Genomic DNA, 17,446 nt, shown 5'->3' with positions numbered 1-17,446 from the left:
ATAAGACGACAGGCCAACAATAATCCCCTCCTTTTTTTTGTTTGCCTCAAGACTGGGAAATTTTTTCAGCTGGTGGCAGTCAATATTAGAGGCCTGCAGAATCTAGCCACTAATATAGAGGGTCTTGTTCTTAAGCTCTGCTTCAAATTCTTACCTGATCAATGCTCTCTTTAGCTCTGGGCTGTGGTTTGGGTATTATGGTGGTATAATATGACTTTGTATTTCACTTTTCAGAGGCTTTGCTCAACACCTTTAGTCAGCTTCATTTTGAGACGGTGCATTACAAAGACTCTACAGCAAAGGAAATCTGTGAGGTTCTGAAAAACTACCAAAGGATGGACCACAAGAAGAGAGACTGCTTCATCTGTTGCATCCTTTCCCATGGAGATGAAGGCATCATCTACGGCTCCGATGGGCAAGAAGCCTCCATCTATGAGCTTACCTCTTACTTCACTGGTGCGAAGTGCCCTTCCCTTGCAGGCAAACCCAAAATCTTTTTTATCCAGGCTTGTCAAGGGAATAACTACCAGGGACGTATAGCTGTTGAGGCTGACTCAAGAGAGAAGGAAGCCTGCTTGGATATGGACTCATTATGTCGGAAGAGATATATCCCAGATGAAGCTGACTTTCTGCTGGGGATGGCCACAGTGAAAAACTATGTTTCCTACCGAAACCCCATGGAGGGGAGCTGGTATATCCAATCACTGTGCCAGAGCCTGAGAGAAAGATGCCCTAGGTAATTTTTGCCTACTCAACCTTTTATTCATCTATAAATGTCCAGCTGAGGGTTGCATAGCTGCAGTTCCCATGTCAGTTGCAAAGTGGGAGAGAGGACAAGTCTTAACATCTTTAGTCATAGACAGAAAAAACTGAGATACTTACTGAGGCGTTTCCTTCTTTTAGCACCTCAAAGGACAATCAGGGTATCATATTGCTAGGAAGGATGGTGAAGTCATATAGTCCAGCTCTGGTTTCAGACAGAAACATGACTGTGCCAACTCAACTAGAAACTTCTAAGAAGTCTTCCAAAAAGGCAATAACCCATTTCAATGTTTCATATCCTCCAATGTCAAAAGTTCCATAATAGCCAACCAGCCTCAAACCCTCTTGGTGTATTGTGAGAGATAAATACCAAAGAATAGAAACCCTTTATAGTTTCACTCATTTGGCCTGATTTGAAGCCACAAAGTATAGGGAAATATCCTTTCCTCATTGAAATATTTAGAAACTGTGTTTCTTTTAGTTAAATGATGGTTTTGTATGTCACAGTTCACCCAAATGCACACACAACTGATAGATGGGTAGCAAGGAATCTTCTGCAGGTTCCTTCTAGTTCAGTATTATTATGTGTTAAGAATATGAAGAGTGAGAATTTTCCATGGCAAATAAAGGAGTGAACCATAACATCAACACTACGTTTTCATTTTTAGATTGAAACCACAAATTCTGCAAGGTTCTGGGGGCCATTTGCAGAGGTGGATAAACAGGTTGCCCAATTAAACTGATTAGCAAGGCTGGTGAGAAAGGGGTGAGGGGACTGCAGTAGACACTGACTTTTCACTCGCCTGAAGTTCCATTGCATCATAGATGAATCCACAGAAGCAATGACAATTTGAGGCAGAGGATGTTAGGGGTCATTGAGGTGATTATGTGGGCAAGTAACACAGTACATGGAGTAGAGTGAGGTACAAACAGATTGGGAGGGAAGGAAACCAAATTTGATGTTAACACTGAGATTTCTGATGGTCTATATAGATCCTGAGTAAACAAAAGATAAGTTATTAAGCTCTGAGACAATTCCTTTACCTCAAAAGCTGTAGTACGTCTTGGTTTAGCAACTTATTATTTCAAATGCCTGATGTTTTGAGAAAAATAGCTATCATAAGCACAGCAGATGAACGGGTTTACCAGTTGTTTTTCCCTCACAGATGGTCACAATGCTATGTTATGTTTTTCAGGGGTGATGATATTCTCACTATCCTCACTGAGGTGAACTTTGAAGTGAGCAATAAGGATGACAAGAAAAATATGGGGAAGCAGATGCCACAACCTACCTTCACTCTGAGAAAAAAACTCTTCTTCCCTCTTCATTGATGTACAACAACACTATGCTTAATTTTTTATTACGATGCTTGCACTTTATGCTATTGTTTACTTGCATAACACTATGCTTAATTTATTAATAAGATGCTGCTACCCCCCCCCCCACCCTTTTCGATGGCAGGAAGGGGAGAAAATGAGAGTGAAGACAATTTAAGTTTTATGCAAATTCAAGCCTAAATTTCTGACTTTGCAACAATAGAGAGATATTTATAGCCATAGGCATGATTTTAATTGTATTTTTAATTTGATAAAGAGGGTTTTAAAAGCTATAGTAGGTACAAAAAGTATAGTAAGCTTAAAAGAAATGTAACATCACAATGGTTCAAAAACAGTGGCAGATCTGATCTGCTTTCAACCCATTATCATTTCATTTAATTCCCTTCAAATTGTTAAGAATTGTTTTGTTATGTACTTTCAGTCCCTCTCTTTCCAAGCCATCTACACTACCATACAATTGTACTACTGTACAATATGGAATAACATTTTTCCAGTTCTTTGGGTTTCTATTAATTAAATTGACATGAGAAATTGACAGTAGAAAAATAAAATTAACTTTCATAAATATAGGAGCTCATAGAAATATGAGACTCAAAGAAATAACCAAGCACATTTTATATCTTTTAGACAAAATAACAATAAGTTTGTGAAGAATGTATAAGACAAAGAAGTTTGGACTTGGGGTGGTAAATTCGTAAAGAAGTCACGAGTTTTGTTTATACAGCCTTCTTGGCCCTGAATTCCCTATATCTAAAATATGGATGTCTTCTACCCTCTTCTTACAGGGAGGGTACTTTTTACATGGGACATTTATTTACAACTTTCAGGGGAATAAAACAGGGTCAGAGTGTCCATCTTGCACTGGCTATTTCTCAAGTAACTTTCATTCAAAATAATTAATATGCCCTGAACCCTACTGCAAGTTTCTTTAAAATACAAATTGGAAAATATTATTTCTTACATGAAAAGTTTTTATAAGTCCAAAATGTTTTTACAAATCTGCTTCCAATCTCCCCTTTCAGCCTTTTCTCTTCCTGCTCTTGTAGCATATGTATGCTTCTGCCATGTTTGATTTGATTTTTTGCTAGCACTGCTGTGCTTCATTTATGCTTTTAAAAGCTAATTAGAATTTTTTAAAACGTTTTTTAAAACGCTAAGATTTTCTTAAAAAATAGTTTTTCAGTAGCATTTTAAATAAAATATAATTTAATCTTACTGTTCCCAGGAGGTTGTTTTGCTTGTTTTGTTTTTTAGCAATGGCATCTCACAGGTGGAAAATGTTTGGATCACAGATAGGCTTTACTTGAGCCTCCCAATGTTGGTTCACACAGTTGTATTTTTTAAAAACTTGTTCATATTTAAAAATTGGGAGATGTGATGTAAAAACAGAATACCTTCTTTTGAAAAATCAGAATATTTTATCACATTGACCCTATGCTCCTGTATGGCAGCAATGGAATGGGTTCTCTCATAGTACCAGCCCCGCTCCCCACCCCCCCGCAAATCCTCTCCATTGAAGCTGCTGCCAGTTACCAATTATCACTGTGTTTGTGGGATTGTTTCTCCTTATGTGCAGCCCACTTCACTTAGATATGTTGCCTGCCCTGTGGGCATTTGAATTCTAGCAATGGTTTAGAGAAGGTGGCAAGAATCATCAGAAACTCTTCCTAAATCACACGTTAAGGAACATGATTGAGAGGTGGGAGAGTGGGGACACCTGTGAAAAAGAAAGGTTTTTGAAATCAAACCAATTGATTCTTTCTTCCTAGCTAAATGCCCCAGGGGGACAAAAGGTACAATCCAAAATATAGTCAACATTTAATAGGAAGACCATTTTCAGACCAGTGTCTTCATAATGAATTATGTAAAGGTGGAAGAGAAAACAGTACACCCAGAGAAAGCTCAGCTCTAGGTACGGAGAATATCACTTTTCAATGAAGAGTCATGAAAAATCTATGTGATTAAGATGAGAATTCAAACATTCCTAACCACTCAGAAGAAAGCAAATTGTGAAAAGACAAAAGTAGAATCAAGGCAACCCCAAACCCAAACTCATCATACGCATTTCTCAAGAAAACCTTACAGGGGTTCTCTCGGCTTACAGAGATGGTGTTCCTACCATCTTCGATGATAGCTACTTTTCTGCCCACAGTTCTTGTCTTTTGTTGCTACCGTCTTCTAAAATCTCAGAAACATCCTCATAAATAGTAACACAGGTTGATCTTCCAGGTCGTTCTTCATAAATTTCTTCGTTCTTAGCAATTATCTTTTGCCTATAAAGAAAGAGAAGATGTATCGCTATAAACTCAAAGAGTAGAAAGTGGTGTCGGACATCCAGGGAGAGAGAAATGTGGTTTCATTCTTTCACTGGGGGCAGTCTCATGCATTACTTGCAGTGGCTTTGAATTTAGTGAGATATGAGAGTTGGGTGACCAAATGCCCATATGAGGAGTTTTCTACTAACTCAACACAATGAATAACTTCCCTTTATAAAAGTACTGACCAAAATTTATTTCAGTGATTTAAGATGCATCTTCAGGTCATAGTATAATTTCTGACCTGAAGTTGATTTCCACAGGAACCATGTGCAGCTGCATCTAAGGGCAAACCGCTAACACCCTAAAGCCCTCAAGTCTCGGGGGAGACGGATTTAAAAATAATCTTTAGCCACAAAACTGAATATACTTAGAGATTCTCAGATAATCTTATTTGTCTTTTTTTTTTTTAATCTTTTTTTTTTTTTTTTAATATATCTTTATTGATCTCAGAGAGTGGAAAGGAGAGGGAGAGAGAGAGATATAACCATCAATGATGAGAGAGTCATTGATCGAGCCCGCAACCCGGGCATGTGCCCTGACCGGGAATCGAACCTCAATCACCTGGATCCTAGGTTGACGATCAACCGCTGAGCCACACCGGGCCGGGCTCATTTGTCATTTTGCATAAAAACGAAGACATAGGTAAGGGAGAGGAGTACAGACATATTTCTGGCACCATTTCAAATGAACCGTTTGACTACATCAGGTAAATTCTGTGGTCAAGCTCACAGTGCATACCTTCCTCCTGAAAGTGCCTAGCCTTGACCTCATCAGGGAGTGCCCGGGTTTGTCCTCACCTGTTCCTCACCCATCCCCCCGCTTTCTAAGGAGAAGTCAGCCATGTTTTTGTGTCTCATTCACACCTCAGACACATGTTCTCTTCTCGCAAGAGCTGTATGGTGTATTTAAACTTCTCTTCAGATTCGGCAAGCTTGGTCTGGTGTGTTTTCTCCAGATTTCCCACCAGAGCTTTCTGAAAGACATGTGAATTTTAATAGCTCTCTCTCCTAAACCAGCACCATATGGCAGAGCTACCCAGAGACCTGGGATCCTCCTGCTGAACTCCCATCCCCACTCCAGCCAGGACTCACCTCTCTCTGGAGTTCCATCTGGGTTTGGTAGAGGGTTGTGTTAAGTGATTCTAGGATAATAGCTTGTGCATGCAACTCTTCTTCTATGATCTAAGTAAGAAGAAATTGTTTCGGGACATCATGATGGTATCTACCCATTTATTCTCTTCTCCGGGTACCTGGGCTAGAATGTGAAGCATCAACTCTACACCTTCTCCTGCACCATTCGGTTGCTATGCCCTGCTAATCCTGCCTCCTCTGTCTCAGCCATCTATACCCTCTCCCCTACAACCTCGCTGTCACTGCCTCAGAGCCAGCCCTCACCAGAGCTCACATGGGTTGTCACAACAGCTACCAATTATTCATTCATTAAACAAGTATTTATTAAATATCTACTATGGATCCCAACTATATGACATTTTGGAAAAGGCAAAACTATGGAGATAGTAAAAAGATCAGTGGTTGCTAGGGTTTGGGAGCAGAAGTGAGGGATGCATAGGTGGAGAACAGAAGACTTTTTGGTTAGAGAAACTATTCTGTATGGTACTGCAATGGTGAATATATAGCATGATGCATTTGACAAAACCTATAGAATATACAACACAAAGAATGAACCCTAAACTATGACCCTTAGTTAAAAATCATGTATTAATATTAGTTTATCAGCTGTAACAATGTACCAAACCAATGCATGATAATAATAGAGGAAGTTGTGTCAGGGTGGGTAGTGTATGGGAAATCTCTGTACTTCCTGCTTAATTTTTCTGTAAGCTTAACACTGCTCTAAAAAGTCTGTTAATTAGAAACAAAAACCCTACTACTGTATTAGGCCCTAGACTATTATGATGAACAAGACAAATATAATTTCTACTCTTATGGGGACACACTCTAGTGAGGAAAATATAAAAAAATTAAATAAAAGTAAACAAAATAATTACAATAGTAAATTAAAAACAAATGGAGGATGCAGGTGTAGGACACAGTGTAAGTGATGGGGAGGGATAAGATAAGCATGGGGTCTACTTTAGGGAGATGGTGAGGAGACTGTGAAAATGAGCCAAATGGGGATCTGCTTTCAGGTGTCAGCCTCATCGAACTCTTCCCATCCTCACAGCTCTTCCCATGTAATGAACAACCTCCCACTATGCATAAACTCAACGGGTACCATCATTTACTGCAACTGCATTGTGCAAAACAGGTCATTTTGCATTTTTCCATTTATTTATTCATTCAAAAAAAAATCAGTAACTATTTACTGAATATCTATGATGTGCCAGTGGGGATTAGTGGTAAAGGAAACAAACAAAAAGCCCTGCCTTCATTGAGTTTGTCAGGTTAGATGGTTATAAGTCTGTGTAGAAAAATAAAACAGGGAGGAGGGAGAGTCAGGCAGGTTGTTGAGTGGCCCCTGAGGAGGTGGCATTTGAGTGAAGACTGGAAGGAAGTAAGGAAGTGAGCTACGTGGACATCTGGCTAAGAACGTTCCAGGAAGAGAGCAAGTCCAGTGCAAAGACTCCAAAGTGGGCGCACCCCGGCCTGTTAAAGAAACAGCGTCAGTGCCACTGGTGTGGCACAATGGAGGGAAAAAAACCAAAGGAGGTGAGCTTGGGGGAAAGAACCACCAGCATGGAGTAGGTAGAACAATACCCAGAACCAACACAAGACTGGGAGTAGTTCAGAGTCCCACCAGCCAGGGTAGAAAAACCCTTCTGAATACACACAGTATTGGGTAGACTACTCAGAAGGTATCATCTCAGTAGTGGGGAAAAACTAACCTAAACACAGCTGTAATTCTGTCTAACAAAGATTAAAAGCAAATCTTGAAAAGCTCAGACTGTTTCCAAGTAACTTAACTGAATCCCAGAACAAAGCTCAATGACATTTAAAGAAATACAAAAATATTCATCACCCGATGAAAAACTAACAGGCATGCCAAGAAGCAAAAAATATGACCATAAATGAGGAGCAAAATCAATTAATAGCAATAGACCCAGAAATGACCCAAATGGTCAAATCAGTAGACAAGCTCAGTAAAGCAGTTATAAGAACACACTGTGGTGATGGCCAGGGGTGGGGTGAGGGTGGGAGAGGGTGTGGGGAAGTAGAGGAGGGCACAGGGGGGATAAACGGTGATAGGTGGAAACTTGACTTGGGGTGGTGAACACACAATACAGTGTGCAGATGATGTGCTGTGGAATTGTGCACCTGAAACCTGTGTAATTTTGTTAGCCAGGATCACCCCAATAAATTCAATACAAAGGGAGGGAAGAATACACTATGTTTGCCTTGCTCAAAGCCCATTCCTTTACTTTGTAGGACATTGCAGCCTGTTTGCCCAACAATACTGAAGCCCCATCTGGACTCTAAGGAATCATTCCATGCTTTTATAATGGCTAATCATTTCCCAAACATGTCTGTTCTGGATCCAAATTAAATTCTCAGTGAAAGAAGAACCACAAGGCACTTTGTGGATTTAAACAGTTTCCCTTCAGGTATCTCCCACATGGAAGTCTCAGGAGAGTGTTCCTTGAGGAAGCTGTGTAGGTAAGGTACACTCAAGGTTTTAAGGAGAGCTTTGGAGTTAGAGTTCTTTTCAGAGGTAAAAGAAAAGAATCTGGCATTTTACTATTCAAGACCCTTTTGTGGTTTGAACCTTACTAGAAATAGACATTTGACATTGAAGATCACCCAATATATTGCTCATATATTTGTTCAAATCATGCTCTAAAAAGGCACTAATGGCTTTGTTTTACAAATAGTTCTAAAATCCTTTTTGACTTATTGATTCCAGCAAACTCAGCTTAGGTCTTCTACTTTTCACCAGTTTGGGGAAAATTATCATTGATTCCATTTTACTGAGTATATATAATTTTACTGATGTATTTGTAAGATGCTAATTCCACAGTGAAAAATGAGAAAGCTCACCTCTTTGGTCTTTTTAAGCTCCTCTAATTGCAAGATGTCCTTTTCATGTTGTTTCAAGAGCTCCTAAAAATAATTTTATTTGGAAAAGGTCAGCAATGGGGGGTTGTGGCACTTCTTTCAAAAACTAGGAAAACCAGAATAGAATTCAGAAATATAATATTTACCAAAGTTTAGATATTGGTTTCATGAAGCACACATTGTAAATTAAAGACATCACATGTTGAAGTTAAATAATGAAAATCTCATTCATGTTCAACCATAGTGCATTGACAAATATTAAAAGAAATATTTTCGTCAAAGGCTTTTTTGTTAGCATACAGATTTAATACTGTTAAATATGCAGTTCTCCACAGATTGAACTTTATATTCAATGCAATTCCAGTCAAAATACCAGCACGTTTTCTTAGCAAGATAATTCTAAAATGTACATAGAAATACAGAGGATACACAAAGCCTAAATAATCTTGAAAAACAAGAGCAAAATTGGAGATTTTTATTTCCTGACTTCAACCTAAGGTAATTAAGACAATCTGTTGTTCGCCTAAGTAAAGGAAAATAGTTGAACAGAATAGAGTGGAAAGTCCATCCACCCCACCTCCCTCCCCAAATATAACAAAGACACCAAGGTAACTCAATGGAGAAAGAAGTTTTTTTAACAAATCATTCTGGAACAACTGGATATCCATCGGGGGGGGGGGGGCTATGACCTCTACCTCACACACAAAAATTATTCAAAACGGATCATAGAATCATGAAAGCTAAAATTATACAGCTTTTTTTTTTAAAAAAGGATATATTTATGTCCTTGGAATAGTCAACAATTTTAGAAAGAGGACACAAAAAGCTGTAACCATAACAGAAAAAATTTGATAATTAGGCTTTTGTTAAAATTAAAAACGTATGCCCATCGAAAGACAACATGAGCAAAATGAAAAGGTACTTGTACAGGATATTTATAACCACATACTCGGAGATAGAATTTGGAACACATATATCTGACAAAGAATTTTGTATCCATGGTATGAAAACTACTCCTACATATCAATAATAAAATGATAACCCATGGTTTTCTAAATGGCAAAAGACTTGAACCAACAGTTCACAAAAGAAGACATATATATGGTCCAATAAACATATAAATAATTGCCCAACATATTTAGTCATTAGGGAAACAAAAACTAATGAAATACCACTTCATACAACTGGAATGGTCAAAAATAAAACATTAGCAATACTAACTGTTGTCAATGACATGGAGCAACTGGAATTCTCATATATTTATAATGCAAGAGTGAAATGGTAGAACTACTGTGGAAAACAGGTTGGTAATTTCTTATAAAGTTAAACTTATATCCACCCTAGATCTCAGTAATAGCACTCCTAGGTACACTCAAGAGAAATGAAAGCATATGTCTACAAAAGTACTTGTATAGGATATTTATAGAAGCTTTATTTGTAGAAATCAAAAAATGAAAACAACCAAAATTTCACCAAACAGGAAAATGGTGAATGTATTGTGTGATATTCCTATAAAGGAATACTACTGAGCAATAAAAAAGAAAGAAATAACTGATAGGAGCATCAAACGGATAAATTTCACAGACATTGTGTTGAGGGAAAAGAACCTATACACAACATCATACAGCATATATTGTATGATTCCATTTATATGAAGTTCAAAAATAAGAAAAAATAATCTATGGTGGCAGGAATCAAAAGAGCAGTTGTCTTGGGGCAAGTCTGGAGGGAGATAGGGATTAACTGGAAAGGAACACTAGAGTGCTTTCTGGGTTGCTGAAATGTTCTAGATCTTGATTTGCGTGTTGGTTACATGGATATACGCATTTGTCAAAACTCATCAAACTGTACATTTAGTCCCTGTGCATCTTGCTAAGTGTAAATTATATGAGAGAGAGAGACACCCTTTTACAGATTTATAGTCAGCAGGAAGAAGGGATGCATGCAGATGATCAAATCTTTCCCCACTAAGAGGAACTACCGCTATTTCCTATTCAAACATATGAGCTCTCTAGACCCCAGAAGCATTATTGCAGAGCACGCCCCATCTCCTTATTACCATTTTGCTCAGTAATATAGTAAATGCCATACCTGGGCTTTTATTGGTGAAATTAGTCACTTTTCAATTAGCATGATGGTTAGAAATGGGCTCTTAAAAATGGAATATTAGAAGCACTCTTCACTTTGCATAAAATGGGTACAAAAATCTAACAAAGCTTGTAGCTTGTGCACTTAGGGTGGGGTCTAAGACTTGACCCCCAAATGGTCCTGTGTCCTGCTTAGGAGAGGCTCTGGTTGCCTGATGCAGACTACAATGGTTAGAGAATGCTGATAGAAGCCTGCTTCTATAATACCCTCACAAGTACCTATGAGGACGCTTCCATACACCCCAAAACTCAGAGAACTGGTGGTATAATTGCTTGGACCCACTGGCTAGTGCACATTTGTTTAGTAAATGTCCACATGTTTGGCAGAATTTGGTCTGAGATTTGCTCTCCTTATAACCTGGTATCAGTGTCAAGGTTGTAGGGGAGTGACTCACAGGAGCACCTAACCCTCACAACCTCTAACCTTTGGTTAGCTACCCTTATTTACTCAGGGTTGTACATGACCAAATTTGCTCAGTTTAATTTACAACAACGCTCCATCTCTTCAGCCATAGTCAAGAATGAGAAGGACATTCAAAGGCTGGGATTTTGGCAAAATAGGGAATTTCAGCTTCTGTGTATGTTTCACATTCTATTCCTTCTTATTAATTAGAATTTTCATTCCAATAACCCTGTGGTATGACTATCTAGACAAAGGACGCAAAGACAGTCTACTTGCATATGTTCCAAGGAAGCTGGGAAAGGAGAAATATTCCCAGAAAGGAAAAAGCTGGCCCAATGACAGGGGCACACCTGGGAACTGGGTGCCCCATCAAGACTGCACATTCCACCACTGCTGTGCTGTGGGCTGACTCACCTCCTTCTCTTGATTGAAGTTCTCAAAGACAGCACTGTAAGACTCACTTATTTTTTTCTTTTCTTCTTCTGACTCTAACTCAAACTTTTTTGTCATCTTATTTTCTGTGGAGGTGAGAGGAAATCACTTATAAGCGTAATTGTGGGGAAAGCAGATGCAGAGAGAAAGAATATCTGTAGATAACAGAAAGTCCAGACTGGGTCAAGCCCAAGGTACTTCCAGCTGGGTGTTCGGCACACCTGGGGGAGCTTAAGAGTGAGGTCAACACAGTGGTGGCTCTCAATTACATCATCCCTATGGGATTTACCACTAATGTCTCTTGTTCTTTTTGTGTAGTTTATTTTAGGTCTGTTGCCTATTATTTTGTTTGTTCTCTCTGCTGAAGTAACCACTATGCTTTCTTGAATATCCTTATCTTAAAATACAGCTCTTGGCTAAAATGACTTTTCCAGCAATATAAAACATTTTGTACTTAGCCCGAGGGTGGAGATAGGCTTAAAGGGTTCTGCTGGGCTGGGAAGCTGTCAGCATAGACCCAATCAATACCGAACAGGAGGAAGGAGGGGTGAAGGGCTAACACAAATTTCTTCAGCATCACGGTGCTGGGGATGGATAAAGAGGCAACTCCTAAACTCACAAGATAAGTATGGACTGAACTACACTCCGAGCAGCTAAAGCCTGTTCTCCCCAAACTGCTTGTAACATCTTAACTTAGACTTTGACAGTGGGGGATGAGTGTAGGAGTCTGGGAGGTAACATGGCCTGTGCTCCACCAGGATTCTAGGCAAAGCCTCAAACAGGAGCAGCTCCACATTCCATTCCCCAGTCTTAACTCCAGGGTCTTCATGCTACCTTCTAGCAGACCAGTGTCCCCACCAGGGTAGGAATGGCCTTAAGAATTAACTTTACCAGAGAGTATCTACGTTTAAATGAGTAATTTGTTAACTCAACTAAATTTGATATGAACTAGGTTGGGGTAGGACGTGGAATAGGTTTGTAGAGGCCCCACTCCTCAACTAGTCCTCTAGGCCAGGGAACAGAGTCTCCATAAATTCCTCTCTCCTTTTTCCATTTATGAAGATGCTCAGGGGGTAGGAGGCTCACCTACAGAGTACTTTGTATGATCCAAACTCTGTGCTAAGTGTGGAAATATTAAAAATATATAGCAATATATAAATGTATCAAATCAAAATGTTGTACACTTTAAACTTATATAATGTTAACCTTTTTTGTTTTTTTTAATATATCTTTATTGATTTCAGAGAGAGGAAAGGAGAGGGAGAGAGATAGAAACACCAATGATGAGAGAGTCACTGATTGAGCCCGCAACCCGGGCATGTGCCCTGACCGGGAATCGAACCCTGATCGCCTGGATCCCAGGTTGACGCTCAACCGCTGAGCCACGCCTGGCTGGGCTAAACTTATATAATGTTATATGTCAATTATATCTCAATTTGATATATATCTGTATCTATATATGTATCAAACATGGCTTACTGGGGAGGGGGTGTCAAATATAGAGTACAATCCAGTACAACTGACTGTGTTACTCCTCCCCTAGCAACTGAATATTTGAAACCTAATTTAAGAACTTTTTCTCTGGAACTTTGGAGTAACCTGTAGCTAGATAACAAGCCCACATTCTTACAGATGTCCCAAAGCTTGTTCCAGGTTATGATGGCCAAACTTGGAATCAGTGAGTTTTGAAAGGTATAGGCTTAGAATCTCAGGTGGCTGAACTTCATAAAAGACTCCATTCCTGCTCGGCCGGGCGTGGCTCAGCGGTTGAGCGTCGACCTAGGATCCAGGCGATCGGGGTTCGATTCCCGGTCAGGGCACATGCCCAGGTTTCGGGCTCGATTAATGACTTTCTCATCATTGATGTTTCTATGTCTCTCTCTCCCTCTCCTTTCCTCTCTCTGAAATCAATAAAGATACATTTAAAAAAAAAAAAGAAAGACTCCATTCCTGTCACTTTCTTGAAAACTCCAGGCACCTTCCATTCAAGGAGCCTAGTCATGCGGCTCATCACCCTTAGTGAATCCAAGGCTGCCTTCCTTGAGTCGAGACCAAGCTTAATGGCCGTTTTTTGGTGCACCTATCATCAAGAAGTCAGAAGTTTCTGTACTCACTTTGCTGTAGCAGGATCTTTTCCCTTTCCAGCTTCTCATACTTCTCCCATTCTGCTGTCTTCCTGGACCACTTATCTTCCATTTCATCATAAATGCTGTCCTGTGGAGACACAAAGGCAGCATGAATGGCCCTGAAAAAGGCTGCACACTGGCCCCAGGCACAGCACTGAGCCCTTTGCAGCTTTCCTCACCTGGGACCCTTGTTGGGGGTCGGGGGGCTATATGGGTGACTGGTGAAAGTAAATTCCAGACCAGCGCCGCCCCCCACCCACCCCAAGAGCTGCCTGAAAGTCAGACTCTGCCTGGTGTTTGCCCACTGGAACTGAGCTTCCTTTCAAGAGAGGTAGGGTTCCCCATGTTGAAGACTCCCATGTAAACTCCCTGACTCATGACTCACTCATAAGTAGTTCAAGAAGAAACAGACGAAATGCCTAGTAGTTAACGTGAACACTTAGAAAACAATACGATGTTTTCAGAGTGTCCATTTCCCTCGGCAGATCTAACTTCTTTTGTGGTTGAAGTTAAATAAGCCTAACCAGGTGTCAACCCTTGTTGATTGGCTTAGACTTCATGATGGTGGGACCTCAGGAAGGGGAAGGCCTGGGAACCAGACGTTGCCAGAAAGGTCTCAGAATCCTGACTCCCTTCCTTGTCAGGTTAGCAGCAGAATTCACACTGGGCCTGGGCATCACAGCTCATTTGTAATTCTTTGTGGCCATTTAAATAGAGGTTCTTTCCATCTTCAAGGCTGGTGGTAAGCTAAGTTTTCAGAGAGGTCACGCTCTCTGGAGAGGCCCAGACTGAAGCAAACACAAAGTATACATAGGAAACCAGGATAGCTTACCTGCTCACTAACCTGATGCTTCTCTTAGGCTCTGGTCTATGATGTTTTCCCTGACTGTATCTAGGCACATCTTGGAACATAGGCTTTGGACTCAAGCTCAAAACTGAAACTGTGAGTGGTAAATCAAATTTCAGAGGTGGTGCTGGTGCTTAACTTGATTCCTCCTTTGATAGGGTGATCAACTACCCTTGTTTGCCTGGGATTGAATTGTTTCCTGGAACTCCAGCCTTTTGATGCTAAAACCCAAAAGCCCCAAGCAAACCAGGATTAGTTGGTCACCATGGGATGGGGGCTTGCTGCCTTAGCCCTTCCCTGTCCATTCCCTATCTTTTACTCTCTCGTCCCCCTAGGAAGAAATCCTGCCCAGCTCTGTCTCTGGGCCTCCATCAAGTTAGCTGATTAAATGAATGGGTTATGTCTGAGATGGCTAGAGCATTCCCATGTTCTGCTAGTGGGAGTAGCGCAAAGTGATACAGTCTTTCTGGATGGCAATTTGGCCAAATGTATCAAAGACCTTTACAATGGTTCTTCCTTTTGACCCAGAACTCTATTAAAATCAAAGATGTCACAAAGTATAGATATTAATAGCCGTTGTCTCCGGGTGGTGATAGTTTTTTTTCTTTTTGTTGCTACTGTTGTTGGTTTATGTATTTCCTTTTTTAAAAAACACACTGAATGAATAAATAAACAAACAAACACTGAGCAAGTATTACTTTTGTAATCACAAACATATTTTTTGATGGGCTTCCCTAGGGTCTGGATGATTGACTTGTCACACATGGAAGCCATCACAGCCCGAAGGTTCACTCTTCTCCCTGGGCGCAATTAGTGTGTGCCACTTTGGTCCAAGGACACTGGGAATCTGAAGAAATTATTTTCTGAGCCAGAGCTCTAGATTCATCCCAACATCATCAAGCAAGAGAATGAGTCTTGCTTCTCTTACTCTCATAATCCAACAAGGAGCTCTGAATCTCACCTGATACATATGAAACATATTCTTCAAATACTTGTATTCCTTTCCCATCTCCTCTGGACAAAAGGAAAACAACAGGTCATCACCATTGCTCTGAAATGTACACTTTCAAGTTCAAATGGGAGCTCTCTTGCATGCCTTCCCCACCTCAAACTCACCCCCTAGGTGGTACAATCATGGTATGCCTCAAAAATCACTCTGGAAGCTTATTAGAAACTCAGATGCCTGGACCTCACCCTACACCTACTAAATCGAGGAGAGGCCTGGTATCTGTCGATACTATGCTTCTCAGGCAATTTTGATGGACACCAAGTCTGAGAACTAAGCCCCAGGGTAAACCTGAATCTTTGGAAGGAGAGAAGCAAAATCTCATAGCATGCACCTGACTCTCTCTTTTCAAAATAACATTTCCTAGTGTACACTAATTTTGAAAACAATACATGTTCTCTTTTTTAAAAAACTGGGAAATCAGCAAGGTATAAATACCACCTTTAAAAAATGAAAGGCAATGGGAAGGGAGAAGGTTCTAGAATTTCTCCTTCTCTCCGTGAACATTAGTCTATAAACTCACAATTCTGAAGAAGACACATTTTCCTCTTCTCCAGAGCAGCATAAACAATGGGATAAATGGCCAACACAACCCATATGGATTATAAAGCCACACAAATCATAGTGTGCCAGTTAGGATTTAAAGAAACACCATTATTTTGCTAGTGAGGAAACTTGCTGAATTAGAATAGTATTATATTTGCAGAACTTTAACTATACCTTAAAAAGTGCTTTCCCATTCTTATCACTCTGATAAAGGCAAGTATTGCTGTCCTCAGGTCTCAGATGGGGAAATGGAGACTAGATATTAAGGGACCTGCTTGTATCTCAAAACTTGGTCACAGGTCCTTCCATCTTCTGGGTGTAGGAAGGACACTGGTAGACATGGCTTCACTCCTTTCAGCTTCACTCTTAGTTGCTCCCTCTCTCCCTGAGCTTCAGGAGGAAACCTTGAAAGTCTAGTTACAGCTCATCCGTGGCCATGAGAGTTCCTCAGCTCCAGACCCACATGGTCAGCCTCCCACCCCTTCACCCTGGTCATTGTTCCAGGTCCTGAACGTACCTAGTTTCTCCTGGGCAGCCAACTTCTCTGCCTCTAAGGCTGCTTTGCAGTTGCTCTCCAACTCACTGAGCTCTGCTGCATGAGACTCTTTGAGCTCCCTGTGGGACCCCGGGAGGAGGTCACAGCCATTAGTGAAAAGAAGTCCAGGGCTGAGCTGTTATGTTCACCTAATCCCACCTCTCCTCCCTCACACAGGAAGCCAGTGGGCAGGCTGGGGAAACCTCAGTTTTTGTTTTTAATTCTCACCCAAGGATATTTTTTCCATTGCTTTTCAGACAGAGTTGTGGGGGAGAGGGAGAGGGAGAGGGGGGGAGAGAGAGGGGGAGAGAGAGGGAGGGAGAAAGAGAGAGAGGAACACTGATGTGAGAGAAACATCATTTGGTTGCCTCCTGCACGGGCCTGGTCAGGGCCAGTACCCACAGGTTGGAGCCCACAACGGAGGTACGTGCTCTTGGCCAGAATCAAACCTGGGACCCTTCAGTCTGCAGGCCAGCGCTCTAACCACTGAGCCAGATTGGCCAGGGCAGAACCCTCACTTTTTGATGCATTTTCCTGGCACCCATCCAGAGAGGGGAAGAGGACTCTTGTTTTCACCAATCACTATTTTGAATGGGGCCCGTGGGTGCCATAGATGCCCCCTAAGAACACAGTCTTGAAACTGGGCCGCATTAGCTCCCCGGATAATTTTAGAGTCCAAGGTCTCTTCAGTCTCCTTTCCAGTGTTCAAGATGAGTGTTAAAATGAAAGGCTATATAAGCTGTCATGCCAGGAAAAGACATGAAGGAGCCTGAAATGCATATTAGTAAGTGAATGAAGCCAATCTGAAAAGGCTGCTGCAACTATACGATTCCAACCATCTGGCATTCTGGAAATGGGAAAACAATGGAGACAGCCAAAAGATCAGTGCAGTGGTTGCCAGGGGTTAGCAGAGAGAGGGATGAATGGACAGGTCAGAGAAGGTTTTCAGGGCAGTGAAACTATTCTGCATGAT

The 17,446-nt window shown here is 40.8% G+C and overlaps 2 protein-coding genes across 6 annotated transcripts in view; one reads left to right on the top strand and one right to left on the bottom strand.

Moving 5' to 3' along the window:
* Nucleotides 1–3,322, top strand: part of CASP8 (caspase 8) — a 39,263-nt gene extending 35,941 nt beyond the window's left edge. For all 4 annotated transcript variants that reach the window (XM_081143056.1, XM_081143058.1, XM_081143055.1 and 1 more), the window contains 2 exons: nucleotides 235–736; nucleotides 1,959–3,322. In XM_081143056.1, the coding sequence (XP_080999182.1) occupies nucleotides 235–736; nucleotides 1,959–2,094 (638 nt within the window). In that variant the 3' untranslated portion in view covers nucleotides 2,095–3,322. The remainder of the gene's footprint in view (nucleotides 1–234; nucleotides 737–1,958) is intronic.
* FLACC1 (flagellum associated containing coiled-coil domains 1) overlaps nucleotides 2,326–17,446 on the bottom strand; it is a 28,938-nt gene continuing 13,817 nt past the window's right edge. For both annotated transcript variants that reach the window (XM_081143060.1, XM_081143059.1), the window contains 8 exons: nucleotides 16,456–16,553; nucleotides 15,348–15,400; nucleotides 13,528–13,627; nucleotides 11,396–11,499; nucleotides 8,414–8,476; nucleotides 5,510–5,599; nucleotides 5,282–5,391; nucleotides 2,326–4,373 (listed from right to left, as the gene is read on the bottom strand). In XM_081143060.1, the coding sequence (XP_080999186.1) occupies nucleotides 4,235–4,373; nucleotides 5,282–5,391; nucleotides 5,510–5,599; nucleotides 8,414–8,476; nucleotides 11,396–11,499; nucleotides 13,528–13,627; nucleotides 15,348–15,400; nucleotides 16,456–16,553 (757 nt within the window). In that variant the 3' untranslated portion in view covers nucleotides 2,326–4,234. The remainder of the gene's footprint in view (nucleotides 4,374–5,281; nucleotides 5,392–5,509; nucleotides 5,600–8,413; nucleotides 8,477–11,395; nucleotides 11,500–13,527; nucleotides 13,628–15,347; nucleotides 15,401–16,455; nucleotides 16,554–17,446) is intronic.

The sequence above is a fragment of the Miniopterus schreibersii genome, assembly GCF_964146895.1.
Source record: "Miniopterus schreibersii genome assembly, chromosome: 7".
Lineage (NCBI taxonomy): Eukaryota > Metazoa > Chordata > Mammalia > Chiroptera > Miniopteridae > Miniopterus > Miniopterus schreibersii.
The sequence above is the reverse complement of the archived record's forward strand: the minus strand, read 5'-3'. Positions and strand labels throughout refer to the sequence as shown.